Below are 19,309 nucleotides of genomic sequence, written 5' to 3' on the forward strand. Positions count from 1 at the left end.
TATTATTATTATTATTATTACTGCTACTGTTACCAGAGCCCGTCTAACTTCGACATTCTCTGCTGTTACAAATGTTAATCATTGCACTACCTTAAATGTTAACATTTTCCCAAAGCCTTTATATTGTCTAACTATAGACTGTACAAAAAATATATATTTGGGCACTTGGGGCACAATTAAAATGTATGCATTCCAAAGTATTCCTGTCAATTGCAAAACTAAAATAAACCAATACTTCATACATTTTGTTTAAGCGAGCCTTTAATATATATTATATAATCTAGTTTATGATTTACAGATAGTGCAAAAGTATGAGTCCTTGATTCAATAAGAGTCCTTTTGATTGTATTGTTATCCTCTTGATTATTAATATTATGATTACTATTATTATTATTATTATAACAACAAAATACACCGTTTTGAAATGTATGTGATATTTTCAGAGAACTGTGCAATGCCTCGATCGGTCCTGTTTCTATTTAAATTTTAATTTGATTCAGCTTTTTTGAAAGATCGTCAAAGCTTTTAAAACACCATATAAAATAAAGTGTCGGTAAAACATTTAATTGAATATCGGCTGATCATTTTTCTTTCTTTCAGTATTTCAGTTTTGCCGGCGTCTGATGTGCGCTAGCAGAAGACACCAGTGATCTCACCGTTTCTTCTAGCGCAATGAAAGTGCCACCGTGGCCTTAAAAAGACAAACCTACATTATTTTCTCAGTGTAGCTGTTCTTGATTTTCTTTACCTACGTTACAGTGTGTGTTGACATGTAAACACACACTATCGCGTTATCGGTATATATGTAGTCCAGTGCGTTTTAGTGTGAGTGTTCAATCTGGATCACCGCAGGACTAGCAAAGGAGGGAAGAGAGAGGAGATCTCCAGAAAACTCCTCCTGTCCAAAAACAACATGTTCTCCAAATTTACCTCCATCCTGCAGCACGCCGTCGAGGCGGTGAGAGCTTTTAAAACTAACTTATCTGACCACATTTAAATGACTGTTTGTCTAGTGAAATGGGAAAGTGTGAGTCGGTCAGTGTGTTGAAGGCCTGCTAGCTAACAGCTAATGTAGTACATAACACATGACAGACAAAACCTCTAAAACTGTTTTAACAATCTCCCCATGCGTGTTTAAGGGTGTGCATCCGCTCGATTGTGGATTATTGTGTTTTTATTATTGGTCTGTACATTTTCAGCTTTTGTTTGCTGTGTATTTTAGCAGCTGTGCTAAATCTTGCGCAATTCGTGGATTGTTCGGTTAAAGGTCTTCATGTATGCGAGCCTCTCGGGATTTTAATCAATTTAAAAAGAACTAATTATCACATTTTAGGAGAGCTAATGCCTGTATAATGTGAAATGTAAGTTACATTAGGTTAATCCTTGATAGTTAGTCATTTAGCATGCTAGCGGGTCATTTGCAGGATGTAAACAAAACGGCTGTTACTAGGACACGCGTACGAATACAAATGAATGTACGATTGTCTTCACATTTTTACATGGTAGTATCTAAATGCATGTGTGTGTATAATAAAAATAATATTAAGACAATCGTACATTAGTTTTGATTCGTATGCGTGTCATAGTTGACAGCCGCTTTGTTTACAGCCGTATATAACTTACATGCATTCCATTGTATTAATGTACATGCATAAAAACATTTAAATACTTAATTCACATTAACAATAATTAATATTTTTTTGAATGTCATTTAATACATTAAAATATCAAATTAAAATAATGTCAAAATATCAATTGAATTAGCACTTATTTTAAAGTAGGGTAGCACAAACCCTCTTTACATGCAATTTTTTTCACAAAGTTTTAAACAATAGATATATAATCACGATTCTTTTTGGTCTATATTGAAATCTCGATTATTTAACACAAATTTTGGTGGGCAATATGATCTAAGTCTAATTTCAGTGAAATGTCACAATTATCCATACTTTTATCGAAGATTACTACTAGGTTATCTGATGTAAGAAAAAGGTTCTCAAAACAATTACACAAGACAAGTAAACAGTCAGCAAAGCAATGCAAGAACAAGTGTTTAACAGTGTTTTACGTTTTTCGGGAAGGTGATATTCAGATATGGAATAGCTTACAACAAAAATTTGCACAGTCTTATTGTACAGTGTACACATTAAATATAGATGAATCCTTATTAAGGCTATTAAAGTTATTCAGTCAAGATCAGTGAGTGATTTTCCTTTGTCATTGGTTGTTTGACTATTATTGATGACTACAACAGGTTTATTAGGCTGCTGTCACCTCAAGAGCTAATGCACATATCCATTATAAAGTTACACATGCGTTTTCTTTCTTTGTTTGCAGAGGACAGTTGATTTTTGTTTTTAACTTAAGTGTCCAAATACTTTTGGGTTGTAATGGTGTATGCATTATGTTGCTGTAAAGTGCATAATCATATAGTAGGAACTAGGCATTTTATTTTTATGATAGTTCGTTTTTGTTTTTTCAGCTTGCACCATCACTGCCATTGCAAGAGGACTTTGTCTATCATTGGAAGGCTATCACACATTATTACATAGAAACCTCAGGTAAGAGATCACCTGCAGTGATAGTCAATCTCGCTTGTTGTGCTTTATTACCAAAGAACCTTATGTCATCTTCTGTTCATGTTTTTGTAGATGACAAAGCCCCAGTGACAGACACCAACATTCCCTCCCATCTGGAGCAGATGCTGGATATTCTGACCCAGGAGGAGAGGGAGAGAGAGTCAGGAGAGACGGGACCCTGTATGGAGTATCTTCTCCACCACAAGATCCTGGAGACGCTCTACACACTAGGCAAAGCAGATGTCAGTGTTTTAGTTACAAGTAGCGCTTTTCACTGGTGTCTGTCAACTGCGTAATTGAAGTTTTATAGTATGACTTGTAAATATTAGGAATGTTATTCAAATGTTTTTATGTTTAGAATAAGGATTCGTTTCAAAACTTTCTTAGGCAGCCTCTTTACTCAAACTAAATCTCAGTGATAGATTTGTAATGCTCACACACTCAACAGTTTGTTTCAGGAGAGTTAGCCTAACCTTTAAAACTGCCTATGTACTTATAATGCCTAAAATTGCTTCCTATGCAGTCAGTTCACTAGATTTGAGAAGAAAGCAAAGAGTAAAATTTATGTGCGGCCAGTCGAGTTTTGACGCGCACTTCCGTTCAAAAGTTTGGGTTGATTTGCTTTTTTTTTTCTTTTGAAAGAAAGAAATTATTACTTTTATTCAACAAGGATGCATTAAATTATTCAAAAGTGACAGTAAAGACATTTATCATGTTTCAAAAGATTGATATTTCCAATTTAATGTTCTTTTGATCTTTCTAATTAAATTACAGGAATAAAACATTGAATTTAATTTAAATAGTATTACTATTTCACAATTGTACTGTCATAATGAGCGTAAGAAACTTCCTTCAAACATTAAAAAAGACCCCAAACTTTTGAACGGTAGTGTAAGTTAAACGATTGTTATTTTAATACCTGTGATTCTTTGATCTTGATCAATGTACCCGTAAAGCAAGGGTTTTCTTTCTGTCTTTTTCCCCCTGTGTGCTCTTCCTTAGTGCCCTCCTGGAATGAAACAGCAGGTTTTGAGTTTCTACACCAAACTGTTGGGTCGAATTCGGCAACCACTCCTGCCTCACATCAACGTGCACAGACCTGTACAGGTGATAAGAATTACTGTCTTCACACTGTAAACATAGAAAAATTCCTTCAATGTTTAACCGACCATCCATGATGTATCCTCAGAAACTGGTCCGCCTTTGCGGAGAGGTTCTGGCTGCTCCTACAGAGAACGAAGAGATCCAGTTTCTGTGTACCGTCTGTGCTAAACTTAAGCAGGACCCATACCTCGTCAACTTCTTCCTGGAAGTGAGTGTTGGGGGATGTGTTTGGTAGTTTGACTTTTCAAGATGGCCTCCGTCTGTGTAGGCAGCATATAGTAAGACACGCTTCCGACACACGGCTATATCTAACATTTGAATTTCTCCATGTGTTTCTGCAGAATAAGAATAAAAAGTTGGATGCTGCTAAAGGTGGTGGAGCTGATTTGGCGAAAGATCCATCTTCTCCAGATACAGGACAGAATAAAAACCAAAATCCCAGTCTGGTCACTTCTGCACAGGAAGGTGCAGCAGCTCAAGCCACAAGCCCAGGGGAAGCAAGTCCGTCCTCAGTCCACACTACACTGCCAAACAACGACAACTACAACCTAGTCAGCTCCTTGCTTAACCTCACTAAGAGTCCAGTAAGTGCGTCTCTCTGTCTCTAAACCCGCCATCCTGATGAATTTGATTGTATGTGTGTTAACTGACCTTTTCTCTTTCCCAGGATGGGCGTATTGTGGTGAAGGCATGTGAAGGTCTCATGCTGATAGTCAGTTTGCCGGAGCCAGCTGCAGCCCAATGCCTCACAGAGAACACCGAGCTCAGTCAACTCCTCACGGACCGGCTGGCACAGTTCTACCGGGCCCTCCCCCAGTCCATGGACCCTCTAGATATTGAAACTGTGGAGTCTGTAAACTGGGGGTACATGATAATCCAATTCCTATATTGCATTGCTAACACTTGCAAAATGAATGGATTTTTTTACATTTATAAATATCGTTGTTGTCAGGCAGAAACCTCGTATCTCCATATTTTATTTTTATTTTATTTTTTTATTACTATTGGTCACCATTTATATCCGTCTGTGGGTTTTGCCAATAGTTAACCAATGAAAATAATTAAAAAGAGCTTGGGATTAAACCTTGTAACTCCATTGATTCCTCAAACTGTCAGTCAAACCTCGGAATTCCACCAGCCTGTGCCACAACCAGTTTGGACAGTCTCTGCTTTTTTGCAATGCAAGGGTAAATAAAGACAGCATTTTCTTTACTCTAGAAACACTATATATATGACTATATATATATATATATATATATATATATAACTGAGCGCCCACATAGCTACAGTAAACTTTATTTTCTGTAAGTTGAATGCGATGCACTCACTACCTTAGATGCGGCCGTTTTAATGATGAACAAAACACGTATGTCTGACACTGTAACTGTAACTCAGTTTAGGTATTAAATAATATTATGACGCATGCAAGTGATATATAAAGCCACAATATCAACCTTTACAACACAGTTTAATTATTTAAAAAATACAGCTTTTTTTTCCATTTTCTGAAAAGTAGCAGTTGTGGACATACAAGGTTTCCTCCTGACAGCGAATTATTATTATTATTATTATTATTATTATTTTTTTTTTTATATATATATATATATATATATATATATATATATATATTATATTATATATATATTTTTTTTTTTTATTACATTTTGCCCAAACAGCCATTCTTACCAGTTACATTCAAAATGTTTTCACTGGTTTCTAAACTCCAGTATTTTTTTAAACTACTCTACTACTTTAACAACTGGATTCCATGTACAATATAATATTATTCATAATATTTTAACTAAATACAAAATGTTGTTTATTTTCAATATTTTTATACATTTAATTTAAATAAAAAACATCTCTGTTATATGGAATGCGATATTAATGATACATTTTTATTACCAGCAAAATCATCACACATTTATTGTGAACATTTGCTCTATTGCCCAGAGATGCGTGAAACTGTTTTGAATGTTTATTGAGAGTGTGTGTATTTGTAGGCTGGATGTGTATAATCTAAAGGAGGATGCTGCTGCTTTTGTGGGCAAACGTGCCCTTATTTCCTTCCTGTCATGGCTGGACTATTGTGATCAGCTCATCAAAGAGGCTCAGAAGGTAAAAACAATTTAATCAAAAACCAAAAGATGGTTAAATGTTGAATCATGCTCAAAATCCATCTACAAATGGCAAGAAAATATATAAATAAAAATGTTTTTCCATATCAGATATATCAATTCACATATTGAACTGTGTGTTTTGTAACATTTTTGTGTTTTACTCCTCTGTAACATTAGACGGCTGCTGCAATTCTGGCCCGGACCGTGAGAGAGCGGTTCTTTGTTACTGTAATGGAGCCTCAGCTGATGCAAACGTAAGTATGTAAGCTATCTCGGGTTTGTTTACTAGTCTCACAGACTTTGAAATTGCACCTACACCCCAAAGCTACGAATTGAACCGAAAAGTTTTCTTTCTCAAGCTTTCACGTTCTTTTAATTTTTGTCGCATTCCAGCTCAGAGGTTGGAATTCTGACTTCCACAGCCCTGTTAAACAGGATCATCAGACAGGTGACGTCAGAAGCCCTACTTCAGGAGACCATTTACTTCCTGTTGGGAGAGGGAACGGGGCCAGAGACACTTGCTGGCATTACCCAGCATCCCCTGAGACACAGACTCATAGAACATTGTGACCACTTGTCAGATGAGGTAACCCTGGCTACCATGAGTGCATTAATCGATGCATTTCAACCAGATGATCTAAAGGTTTTGTGAGCTACTAAAGGCAGGGACAAACATTAAAATACAAAATATTTATGTATTTATTGTTATTATTAAATTAGAATCTAGTATATTGTATATTCAATATAGCTTTTATTTATTTTAGGGATGCACAATATATCGGCCACCACGGTATTGGCCGGTATTGTGTTCATTTATAATGTTTTCGTTATCGGCCTAATAAGAAAATTTGGCCGATATATCGAAGCGATAAACAAGGGATTATTTCCTTCAGCTGAGACTCTTCAGATGCGCACTGTTCGCCATGATGGTTTTGAACTGCTTGAAATATGATTGGAATCACTTCAAATAAGGAAAATACAGGGCAATATGTACTGTCATGTAGACTATATACAATTATAATGAGAAGATTATAATTGTGTGCTTGGGATATGGCTTTTAATGGTGAGACTTTTGTTTTTGTAATTAGCTCTCAAAAATTATATAAAAATGTGTATTTAGATTTATCGGCCAATATATTGGTTATCGGCTTTCAAATATAAAGAATTATCAGTTATCAGTATCTGCCAAAATGTTCATATCGGTGCATCCTTAATTTATTTATTGAATGGTTAGAACGCTTCTTCAATTCTAACGCATGTTCCTACCAATTTGGATTTTTAAAATGGTGATTTCCAGAACTGCAAAAATCATGGAAAGTTGTAAAGTCTTACATAGTAACTGGAAATACTAATTTCTATAGTGATGTCTTGGAAATGTTTGTTCAAAAAGTATGAGAAATGTATTATAGAGATTAAAAGCTGATGAAAAAGTTGGGAACCCCTGATCTAGCAAAGCTTCTGTGGTTCCATATGTTAATTGTACTGTACTTTAAAGACTAGAATAAAAGACGAGTGTCGGCACTATATATTAAACGAGAAGTCGTACACAGTCATTGGATGTAATGCATTCTAGATTTACTGCAGCAATTCTTAAGGTTTATGTTCATGAAGTTCTGTTTCTATGTCTGTTTGTAGATAAGCATCATGACTCTACGGCTCTTTGAGCATCTGCTGCAGAAACCATGTCAGCACATTTTACAGAACCTGGTGCTGCGCTGCTTGGAAGAGCGCAACTACATGGAGAACAAACAGCCGGAGGAACGAGAGGACCGCGAGCACATGGAGAACGGCCAACCACATGATGCCGTGTAAGAGCTGGTGTCTCCACTGCTGCTAAACTTCCAGATCATTCTGATCAATGCGTCTGCATGCTTCTAGAACATGCAAGACCATAAATGCACTGCAATTTGTGAATGAATAAAACTTAAATGCAAGTCAATCAAAGTAATATTTTTGAAATGTGTTTCGATTGGTTGCTGTATAATTATACTAATTAATTAGTAATTAAAGGTAAAGTGTGATATTTTTATATCACATAATAAATGCATATTATGATATTAAAAATACTTTTTGATCTTAATATGCAGAAAACATAATTTGGGGTGACTTCCCCTAAAAAAGTGAAACACTGGGTCGGTATCTGTGGCAATAAAAAAAAAAGGTTCTGCTTGTTTTAGCTTGCAGTGCAACATTTTCAAAACCAATGCATTGAATTTAGGACAGCACTGCCTGTTTGTCGATCAATGGCAAACAAGGAGAGTGGGGAAACCTGTTTGACAACAGACAAATTACACACACCACCTTTAAATAAATGCCTCATACAACAACATTTCATTCCTCTGTTAAAAATATGGACACATTAATACAATTAAACTGATTCTGATATTGTGCTGAATCACAAAGTGCAGAGGAGTGTTGCTTATTGCACTTATAAAACTGACAACAGCAAGACAATGTTCAATAAATAGTTCCATTTATTCTTAATAAGAATCTGAATAAACAATTCTTCCACCAAATAATATTGGTCGTAAGCCTTACTGTTTGCCTCGCTATCCGTTAATGAGGCATTTTAAGTAATGGGTCTGAGTAATCAAAAATGTGCCAGGCATAAATCCATTATCACTCATTATAAATGGGACTATATAATGGTGGTGTTGCACTACAGTAGTTATACATATTTGTTCCTTTAAAATCTAGCTGTAGTGATGCTTTATACTACAGTTCCTTTTTTTTTGTTCTTGGGTCATCTCTTGTAAATCTTCAAAGATCATAAACAGATATTTCTGTGAGATGTAGTATACATGTAATAGTCTAATTAAATTGATTTGTTTTGTTTCCCCAGAGATCTGGAAGAAGACCCGCTGTTCTCAGATCTTTCACCTGAAAACAGACTCTCTAGCCCTGATTGGTTAAGCTGCTCTCCGCCACCAAGCACAGAACATGCAAAGCCTGATGGGAAGACGGAGGTTCACAAAATAGTTAACAGGTACCGCAGGATACCCTCTGTTGTGATATGCCAGATTCATCATTTTGTGATAAATATTAACTTCCCATATAATAATTCTGCGTTCTCCCCCTGTAGTTTCCTGTGTTTGGTGCCTGATGAGGCAAAATCATCCTATCAGGTTGAGGGCACAGGCTATGACACCTACTTGAGAGATGCACACAGACAGGTAAGGAAGAAATAAAATAAATTGAACAAAATGTGGTGAATATTCAATATATTCAATAGCTTTAGTTGACAGATGCATTAAGATAAAATTAAGTACATATACATTTATTTAATTTCATAACCCAGACACTTTTGAGTGACACACTGGTATTGCTTATACAGCATATATTTGTATTATTTATTTTTTTACTTGATTTATTTATTTTTTGAGTTGTGTATATATTTTGTTTTACTCATTTATGGGATTTGACAGTTTACAGATGTTGTATTATATTCCTTTGATTGTATTTGATTTCCTCTTATGTTTGATGTATTTGTTTTTATTGGATGGGATGTTGCAACTGATATTTGATTGTATTTTTTTTTATTGTGTAAAGAACTTTATGAAGGTGCTATATGAATAAGGTTTATTTTTAAATAAATAAAATAATTGCCAAATTGTGAAATTGGCCCCAAAAAAAGTGCATTACAAGTATTATAATATTTATAATAATAAATTATAGAATAAAATGAGTAACAAGTCTCTATCGCCCTATAAAATTTGCTGTTTGTTTGAGCAAGCAGAACAACATACTAACATTGACATCATATTTGGTTGCATGTTGACAGTTTCGGGACTATTGTGGAGTTTGTCAGAAGTGGGACTGGCGCAGCAGTCCAAAACCCTTTGAGAAGTGTAATCTGGACAGTCCTTTTTTTGAAGGACATTTCCTCAAAGTGTTGTTTGACAGAATGGGGCGAATCCTCGATCAGGTATGAGAACTGATGTGTGATAGCTCTCAACGTGACAAAAAACACCACAAAAGTTGAACATACGACTTGTGCACTATAACCCAAATCTAGATACATTCGTATTGCTTCATCAGAAGACTTGAAATACAGTGCTTCTATAACACTTGAATGGTGTTTTTTTTTTCATTTTAGATTGCTCATTCACTTTCTTTACATAAATAATACATATGTAAAATTATGCATTTTTATTAAAACTATCTTTGGCTGATGTCTGTCTTTGTTTCACTGTCTCCATCCAGCCGTATGATGTAAACCTGCAGGTGACGTCTGTGTTGTCTAAGCTGTCTCTCCTGCCTCATGCTCATCTTCATGAGTTCCTGCTGGACCCGTACATTAACCTGGCGCCGGGCTGCAGGTCTCTCTTCTCAGTCATTGTCAGGGTACGTCTGCTGTTCTCCACACTGAATCCCTATTTTAAACACAATTAGTGGCAATCAAAATGATCCTAGCTCTGCAGTCTCCAAGGAGCAAACCTAGCCATTTTAATGGACATTAGGCTTTAATGGACATTAGGCTTTATGTGTCATTAAGTGTAGCGCTATATGACTGGCATTTTTGTTGGGTAGTTTGAATGACTGGATAAGTGTTCGAATTATTATTGTTATTTTTTTACATTTAGAAACCTCAAGTACTGTTTAACCCACTGTTTGTGTTGATGGTTTGATCAGGTGGTTGGCGATCTGATGTTGCGAACTCACCGTATCCCTGAGTTCACCCCTAAACTCCTCCTGGTGAGGAAGAGACTGCTGGGACTTGAGCCAGAGGGGATGAGGTAAGGCTTGCATGTATTTATGTATGTGTATTTGCTCAAAAATCATGATGAGCAAAGATTACATTTTCCAACATGAATGCATAAAATGCCATAGAGGGCCCTACAGTGAAAGTGTTTTTTGTTTTTTTTAAATCATTGAAACAGACCATTTATAAATTGATTGTATCATGTTTAATATACTATTTATATTCAGCATATATAAATATTTATGTACAGTATATCTATACAGTTCTGTGAAAAATCTTAGGCACGTTAGTATTTTCCAAGAAAAAAATGGCTTTAAACAAGTTATTTATATCTTTTGTGGTAGTGTGTCGGTAAGGAATTATCCAAATAACCAAAATTCCTTTTGCCAATAATTGTGTTATATATATATATATATATATATATATACAGGTATATATCGTACAGTAGCACTGGGTAAAAATATATTGATTTCAATCAATTTTTTTTTTAGTTTTAATCAATTCTCATTTTGATGAACTGATATTGATTCTTAAATCCCAAGATTCTATATTTTTGGTCTTTTTTTGTTGTTGATTCCTTTAACCTGTCTCCAGTGTCAGTTCAGAGAGATTTATTTCCCCCTTTGGGAACATTTACATGTAATTCACCTGATACTGTATGTATCTAAATGAATAAATATTGAATCAAATCGAGATCTGAAATGAATCGAAACACAAGCTTGTGAATTTGAAATGGAATTTTGAAATGTGTGGCAATGCCTGTGATAAAGAGGTTCTACTTTGTCTTACAGCGTTGATCATGTGACTTTGCTCGAGGGGGTTATTGTTCTGGAGGAATTCTGCAAAGAGCTCGCGGCTATCGCTTTTGTGAAGTTCCATGCGTCCGCCTCCACTTCCCCCTGATTATCTCAGTTGTGTGCCGGACACAAACGGATGAATAAACAGACGAATGGGGGCGGATGACACAGGAACGACAAAGCCAACTGTACTCATCCCTTGGCGCAAACTGCTGCCTGCGGCAGGACTCGCATTCAAGGATGCTTCATTCGTGTTATCTCTGGGATGTTTCCATAACTATGACTGAGCGTTCTGTTTTAAAGGCACCGGAGAGGAGAATTTTGAAAAGAGATTGTGACTCTCGTGGAACAGCCCATGTGGCATTCATATGTAAAGAAAAGAAACTGTAACTTCCGAACGAAAGAATGGTAATGCCAAAAAATTATGTTCAAAAGTAGAAAAAAAGAAATTGACTTAAATTTGATTCAAATAGTGAAATGAAATGAAATATTTAATTATTGATTATTGTTTGTCATTTGCAGTATCAAAGATACTGTCGTCTGTTCTCTGTTCTTTTGAGAAAAATAGTATGGATACAAATGTCAAAGTTAATTTGTAATGAAACATTGCAATAACTCAGGATTCAAAGTCTAGCTGTTTTTAAATAATTGGAGAACTAGACAACGGGCAACGTTTTTAAACAAGTCCTCTCTTTTTCTTTTTCTTTCCGGTAGTGTGTGCCGACACTTTTCTTTTTAAGCGAACCGGAAGCAATGCGGACTGGATTGATTTGAGACTGGGCACATTTTGCACTCAAACCAGTTTTCACTGGTGCATTTCCAGAGAGCTGTTCATCATTTATGTTCCCGACAGTGTTCCTAAACCATTTTAGTTGTTTAACTTGACATGTTATGTGTGTGTGCCTTGGTGCCAGCTAGACTGTAGCTGTGTCCTTCATCCCGTATCATCATGTATTTATTATTGATTTAAAAAATAGTTTTAAATGAGTAGTTCACCTAAAATACTCGTAAAAACTCAAAAGATTTTGTTCCTTGAATTGGTAGAATGTTCGATCACATAATTTTCCGTGCAGTAAATATGAATGAGAATGTATGCAAAAAGTACCATAAAAGCGTGCATGTAACTTGTGCAGTCGTCTGAAGCCATTGTGATTAGATTTGTGTGAACTAAGAGGGAAACATTTAAGTCTTAAAGGGATAGTTCACCCAAAAATAAAAATTCTGTCATCATTTACTCACCCTCAAGTTGCTCTAAACCTGCATGAATTTCTTTGTTCTGTTGTACACAAAATATATATATTTTTGAAGAATGTTGATAACCAGACGTTTGATGGCCCCCATTGACTTCACTTAGTATGAAAAATAAATAAATATAATGGAAGTCAATGGGGACCAGCAACTGTTTGGTTATTGATATTCTTCAACATATCATCTTTTTTGTTCAACAGAGCAAAGAAACTCATGCAGGTTTGGAGCAACTTTAGGGTGAGAATAAATGACGACAGAATATTTATTTTTTCGAAAATTTAAAATTTCGATATGGTCTGGCACAAAGATATTGTGCGATTTTGAAAGGTTTGGAACATGGGGCACAAGTCATATGGATCACTTTTATGATACTGGAAAAGTGAGAAATGTAATGGTTCAGAACAACATTAGGGTGATTAAATGATGACAAAATGTTCGTTTTTAGGTGAAAAATTCCTTTTAAAACTACTTTAGAGTTTATCTGCTTTCTCATAAGGGATCTTTAAAATTATACTTTTGCAATATGTGACATTGTGTAATTATACCAGCAATAGTGTTATTCATCAGGCTGCTCTCTTCATCTCCTCCTGCTCTTTGTAAAGGACATTCTGAGCTTAATGCACACTGTGTACATTTGGCAAAGAAGGGGCACAGCTTGAAATAGGGTTGGGTTTTTTTTTTTTTTTTTTTTTGGAGAGCTGGCTGCCTTGGCTTCGTGGCTTTATTTAACTATCTTTACAGGGTTCAGATTTATGTATCTCAATCGTTACCTTGCATTTTTCCATCCATAATACAAGTGTATGTTTAAAGCTGCGTCACGTAAAGGTTTGCATTTATTTCCAAGAATTGCACACTAGTGTCTATTTATCCAATTTACATGTGCAGAAAAGCTAAATGTCTGTCTTTTTAATTTTATTTTCTTTAAAAACCAAAGGATGTCTCGTCATGTATGAGCAGCATGTCTGTTTCAGAGAGAAAGAAAAAATAATGTTTTTTTTTTTATTCTTGATCATGCACATTTCATACCAAGTTCTGAACTGTGTATATACAAATGTACAGTTATAACAGTAGTGAAGTCTGGTGTGAAATGCATGCGGGTCATATTTGATAATATGCAGCAGAGGAAAGCATATCCCCCCCCCCCCATTCAGGTTTTTTCTCTCTACTTTTGCTTATGATATTTGTGATATTGTAATGCCTTATTTTAAATGCAGTATTTGGTTATAGCCTATAACCTCTGCTGTCTTGGTTTTGAGCTAAACGCCTTTGTTTTAATGGTGTCTATTTAAAAAAAAAAAAAAGTTGTAAGGCAATGTATTCCATCGGTTTAAAAAGATTCTTGGCTTTCTCTTGTAAAGTTTTCTCTATCTCTCTCTAAATATGTAATTCATCTGCTTAGACCCTATCACTGTTCTGCTTGACTGATGTATTCCCATTTCTTGTACAGATGTAGCTCACATGTCAGAAGTGTCAGGACATATCTTCTGTTGAATTTGAGTGTCACTGCCATGGTGTCACAGTGTGACATTTTTTAGAAGAACAAAGTTGTTAACCGGTTAGGTTACCATTTTCAGGATGCAATGTCATGTGATCTCAGTTGCTTGATTCTGCTGAGCCAGGAAATCTCTGCAATGAGGTTTGCTCTGTACTGTGGCTTACTTCAACTCATTTCACTCCGTCCCAATTAAAACATTTTGCTTTCTTCGAATTTGTTTTGAATTCGTTTTGCAGTAGAGTTTATTCTGACTAAATAGAATGTTTTTGGATTATTGTATATTGCTAATATTTCATTTCAGGAGATTCAGATGAGATGTGTGTGTCTTCCAGTAGCCATCTAGGCTGCCTCCGAAATCCCATACTCTCTTGAGTCGGTACGTATTTTGAATAGTAATCTCTGAATGTACGTTCCATATAGTATGAATGTGTGTAGTATGAATGTAATCCGGATGCACACATTATCATGTGACCTGCCAGCATCAGTTGCGTCTCTTCACTGCCTTTCACAAATCCTCTCCTGTGGCCTCATGGGATAGTAAAGTGTCCATCTTCACTGAAGTATGCACACTTCACAATCTTGCCGGAAGTAGTAGGTCATCCGGGTACTTTTTGCTTACTTTCTTATGAGTACTGTGAATTCAGACATACTACTTTTGTCACATACTGTTTTTCATCACTATAGTAGGGAAGTGTGATTTTCTGAACTCTTGTTTAACTCTGACAGTGATGACGTTTGTGGTGACTGAAGAAAAGAACTTAGTGGAGCTGGTGTATTTAGCTGTTACAAGATGGCAACACCCGGTCAGTTCAAACAATGAATTTCACTTCTCACTGGCTGGCCAATTTATTTTCTCTTTTAAAAATCTCTCAGGCTGCTGCAGATGACCCATGGGCCAAGTTGGGACCTTTATTCCTGTACATTTTCACTCACAACACTATAGATTGTGTTGTGGCCAGTGAAACTGTTTCCACCAGAAAACCCCAACCTGCCAAGAGATGACACCCAAACAGTAGCGCTCACAACCGGTTAGTTGTATGAATGTATTCACAACCAGTGAACAGGTCAAAGTCAACATGATACAACTCACTTCTCTGATATGACATATTTATGAGTGAGATTGAATATTCAACCCAGCACAATGTAGATTGGTATTTGATTGTATTTGTCGTAAATTGATTGGATTGTGAAAAGTAGGCCTTTTATAACAGGAGGGGTTAAAAAGGAAGAGGGATTATCTTCACAACTGCCCCAAAAAAAGTTGTTTCACAATTAAAAAAGTTCGAAAAAAATTATTACGAAGGCAAACATTAATGTGCACTGATGTATTTAGTTCATTTTGATTCCATGGTGACCTTTAAACCATGTAATAAAAGGATTAAACAAAAAAAAAATGGGAACATATTTGTATATTGTTCCCATTCGATTAACTTTAATTTATGTTGCCTTCTACTTGTCTTACTGTAAAAGTCACGTTTTAGTTGCTGACATGTTTTGATATCTTAAGTTTGACATTAGGCCTAATATGTATAATAGCCTATATAATAGCTTTACCAAATATTTTAGAATGAGTTTTTGCTAACCATAGACTAGCCTAATGTTGTTGTTGTTCTTGTTATTATTATTTACAGTGCTTAAAAGTGCCATCATTATACTTATTGCAATCAAGCTTAGCCTCTTATAGAGACATGTGAAGCGTCTTTCCTGCAGGACCATGTTCATCTTTTTGATGAAATCTGAGAGCTTTCTCATCCATTTGCGTAGCCATTGGAAGCTACGCAATAAGCACTTAGACACTTCAAAAAGTTCATAAAGAGATCGTAAAACTAATCCATATGAATTGAGTGAGGTTTCATCTAATTTTCTGAAGAGACTCGATCGCTTTATGTGATGAACAGATTTTGTTTAGGCTTTTATTCACAAATAAACATTGATCAGCAAACATAAGCTTAACCGAACCTGAAACAAACGTCATTGGTTCTTGCTGAAGCTCAAACGTGTTGCGTAGCACGAGAATGAACCTCATTGGTTCTTGCTGAAGCTCAGACGTGCTGCGTAACCCGAGAATGAACCTCATTGGTTCTTGCTGAAGCTGAAATGTGCTGTGCAACATGAGAATGAACCTCATTGGTTCTTGCTGAAGCTCAAACGTGCTGCGTAACACGAGAATGAACCTCATTGGTTCTTGCTGAAGCTCAAACGTGCTGCGTAACACAAGAATGAACCTCATTGGTTCTTACCGAAGCTCAAACGTGCTGCGTAACACGAGAATGAACCTCATTGGTTCTTGCTGAAGATCAGACGTGCTGCGTAACACGAGAATGAACCTCATTGGTTCTTGCTGAAGCTCAAACGTGCTGCGTAACACAAGAATGAACCTCATTGGTTCTTGCTGAAGTTCAAACGTGCTGCGTAACACGAGAATGAACCTCATTGGTTCTTGCTGAAGATCAGACGTGCTGCGTAACACGAGAATGAACCTCATTGGTTCTTGCTGAAGATCAGACGTGCTGCGTAACACGAGAATGAACCTCATTGGTTCTTGCTGAAGCTCAAATGTGCTGCGTAACACGAAAAATGAACCTCACTGGTTCTCGCACGTCAAGTGAACATGCTTGCATTTTTAGTTTTGGGTGAACTAATCTTTAAGCACTTATTATCAGGCTCGTTGTTAATATGCAGTGTGAAAATCTGTTTCCATCTTCAAGGGAACTGTCTCATCCATAATATACAGCATAATAATTGCTGCAACTCAATAAGGATCTGAAAGTCTGTCATAATTTATTGTTTTCAGAAAAGGTTTTTTTTTTTCTTTGTGAAGATGTAAAATTACAATACATTTCATGAATTCAAAAAGTACAACACCAATACTGTATGTAGGAAGAGCAATAACAAAACTTTCTTTAGTTAACCAACAGATGGCGCCAGACTAGGGCTCACATTTGTATAGCAGACAGGGGCTATTAGTCACACTTTTTCGCTAAAGTGTTTATTTCTAACAGCATGCTTATATTTAAAAGACAGTTGCTGTAGAAGCAGATGGTGTAGCCTTGGCTACAAAATGCATAGTGTGAATGTGTTGTTAGTTTTTTTGGTTTTCTGATATTGGACTCTAAATGTGGTCATTATCTTGTTGTCTAGATGAGGATTAGCATATCTGTGTAGTTCTGGCCTAAAATAAGTGTATTTTCTATGTTTTCTGATGCATTGTGCAACCAACCCCAAAGTCATGGGTTTGATTTGTGCACAGACACTTAGGTTATGACAACACTTAACCATTAAATACACATAATAGCATATTAATGGTGCAGTGTTTAATGGATCTGAGGTTTGCAGAATTTCCAAGTGGTTTCGTTTCCCACATATCAGCATTTTGTCGTTTTAATGCTGTTGCTCTCATAGGTAAATCAATATATCAGTGTGTGTTATTGAGCGATGTTCCCAAGTGAGGTGTGTGAAGGAGTGAAGCAGCTCACCACCAATCCAAGCAATCACTTTCTTATCATACTTTCGTAGTATCTCCTCATATGGGAAACCATAATCAAACTGATCTTATAAGCAAAGAGCCTGACTCCAAAAACTCTAGTATTGATAAATCAGTAGTTATTTTTTAGTAAAAAAAAAAATCTAAACATTCTTAAAACATTACATGTTCACTTTAAAATTAAGTAAAGGTTCGCTTTTATGGTAACACTTTAGTATCGGGTACACATTCACTATTAACTACAACTTTTGCCTCAATAAACTCCTAATGTATTGCTTATTAATAGTTAGTAAGGTAGTTTTGTAGTGTTTAAATTTAGGTATTGTGTAGGATTAAGGGATGTAGAATATGGCCATGCAGAATAAGGCATTTATATGTGCTTTATGATTACTAACAAACAGCCAATATCTTAGGAATATGCATGTAAATAAGCAAGTTAATATTGAGAATTGGACCCTAAACTAAAGTGTAACCACTTTTATTAAAGGTGACATAAAATATGTATATTTAAAGATTCAAATGAACCAAAACTTTTTTGTGATCTTATTTTAAAGAGTGGTTTAAGCTTAAATCTAATCCTGCTAATTAGTAATCCTGCTAATCTAATCCTAATTAGTTTCACATCTTCACTGGAAGCCGTTTAAAAAAAAATGTTTGGGGTTGTAAGATTTGTTTTAAATAAGTCTCTTATGCTCACCAAGGCTACATTTATTTGATCATTTACATTTATTCATTTAGCAGACGCTTTTATCCAAAGCGACTTACAAATGAGAACAATAGAAGCAGTTAAACTAACAGTAGGACAACAAAACATAAGTGCTATAACCCCTCTCAGTTTAACTTTAGTGCAATGTTTTTTTGTTTTTTTTTAAATAGAATAGAAGATAAAGTGTTAGTATTACTGAATCAAGTGCTGCTGAAAAAGATACGTCTTCAGCAGTTTCTTGAAAGTGGCTACTGACTCAGAAACTCTGGTTGAGTTAGGCAGATCATTCCACCAACAGGGAACAGTCATGGTAAAGGTCCGAGAAAGAGATTTTGTGCCTCTTTGAGATGGTACCACAAAACGACATTCGCTAGCAGAGCGCAAGTTTCTGGATGGCACATAAGTCTGAAGTAATGGGTTTAGGTAAGAGGGAGCAGTGCCAGTGGTTGTTCTGTAGGCAAACGTCAGTGCCTTGAATTTAATGCGAGCGTTCTGGCAACCAGTGCAATTTATTGAGGAGAGAAGTGACGTGTGCTCTCTTTGACACATTAAAGACTACTCTGGCTGCAGCATTCTGGATCAATTGTATAGGTTTGACAGAGCAAGCTGGAAGACCAGCCAGGAGAGCATTACAATAGTCCAGTCTGGATAAAACAAGTGCTTGGACAAGGAGTTGTGTAGCATGCTCTGTAAGGAAGGGCCTGATCCTCCTAATGTTGTGCAAGGCAAATCTGCAGGACCGGGCAGTTCTAGCAATGTGGTCTGTGAATTTCAACTGATCATCAATTACAACCCCAAGGTTCCTAGCTGACCTTGATGGAGTTACGGATGACGAGCCTAGCTGAATGGAGAAGTTGTGATGAAGTGTTGGGTTGGCCCGGACCACAAGTAGCTCTGATCAAAAATACATTAAAAATAATAAAGTATTATTACAATTTAAAATAACTTTTCTATTTTAATATATTTTCAAATGTAATTAATTTTCAGCATCATTACTCCAGTCTTCAGTGTCACATGACAAGATCCATCGGTATTCATTCTAATATGCCCAAGAAACATTTAGTATTATCATTG

At 35.9% G+C, this 19,309-nt stretch overlaps 1 protein-coding gene across 1 annotated transcript; it reads left to right on the forward strand.

The window, feature by feature from the left end:
- The first annotated feature begins 606 nt into the window (after positions 1 to 606).
- fhip2a (FHF complex subunit HOOK interacting protein 2) lies at positions 607 to 14,258 on the forward strand. Its single transcript, XM_077196930.1, has 17 exons — positions 607 to 958; positions 2,483 to 2,561; positions 2,652 to 2,821; positions 3,582 to 3,686; positions 3,769 to 3,891; positions 4,025 to 4,267; positions 4,351 to 4,547; positions 5,687 to 5,801; positions 5,981 to 6,057; positions 6,197 to 6,389; positions 7,439 to 7,611; positions 8,646 to 8,789; positions 8,886 to 8,976; positions 9,585 to 9,728; positions 10,007 to 10,147; positions 10,436 to 10,539; positions 11,297 to 14,258. The coding sequence occupies exons 1-17, from the start codon at positions 914 to 916 to the stop codon at positions 11,406 to 11,408; spliced, it is 2,256 nt and encodes a 751-aa protein (XP_077053045.1). The 5' UTR covers positions 607 to 913; the 3' UTR covers positions 11,409 to 14,258.
- The last annotated feature ends 5,051 nt before the right edge of the window (positions 14,259 to 19,309 follow it).

The sequence above is a fragment of the Siphateles boraxobius genome, unplaced genomic scaffold (assembly GCF_051911475.1).
Source record: "Siphateles boraxobius isolate OS27281-9 unplaced genomic scaffold, OSU_SipBor_1 37, whole genome shotgun sequence".
Classification (NCBI taxonomy): domain Eukaryota; kingdom Metazoa; phylum Chordata; class Actinopteri; order Cypriniformes; family Leuciscidae; genus Siphateles; species Siphateles boraxobius.

Coding starts and splice junctions, on each gene's coding strand:
- fhip2a (XM_077196930.1), top strand. CDS start 914: ATGTTCTCCAAATTTACCTCCATCCTGCAGCACGCCGTCGAGGCG. Junction 5,802..5,980: donor TCATCAAAGAGGCTCAGAAG/GTAAAAACAATT, acceptor CTGTAACATTAG/ACGGCTGCTGCAATTCTGGC. Junction 10,540..11,296: donor CTTGAGCCAGAGGGGATGAG/GTAAGGCTTGCA, acceptor TTTGTCTTACAG/CGTTGATCATGTGACTTTGC.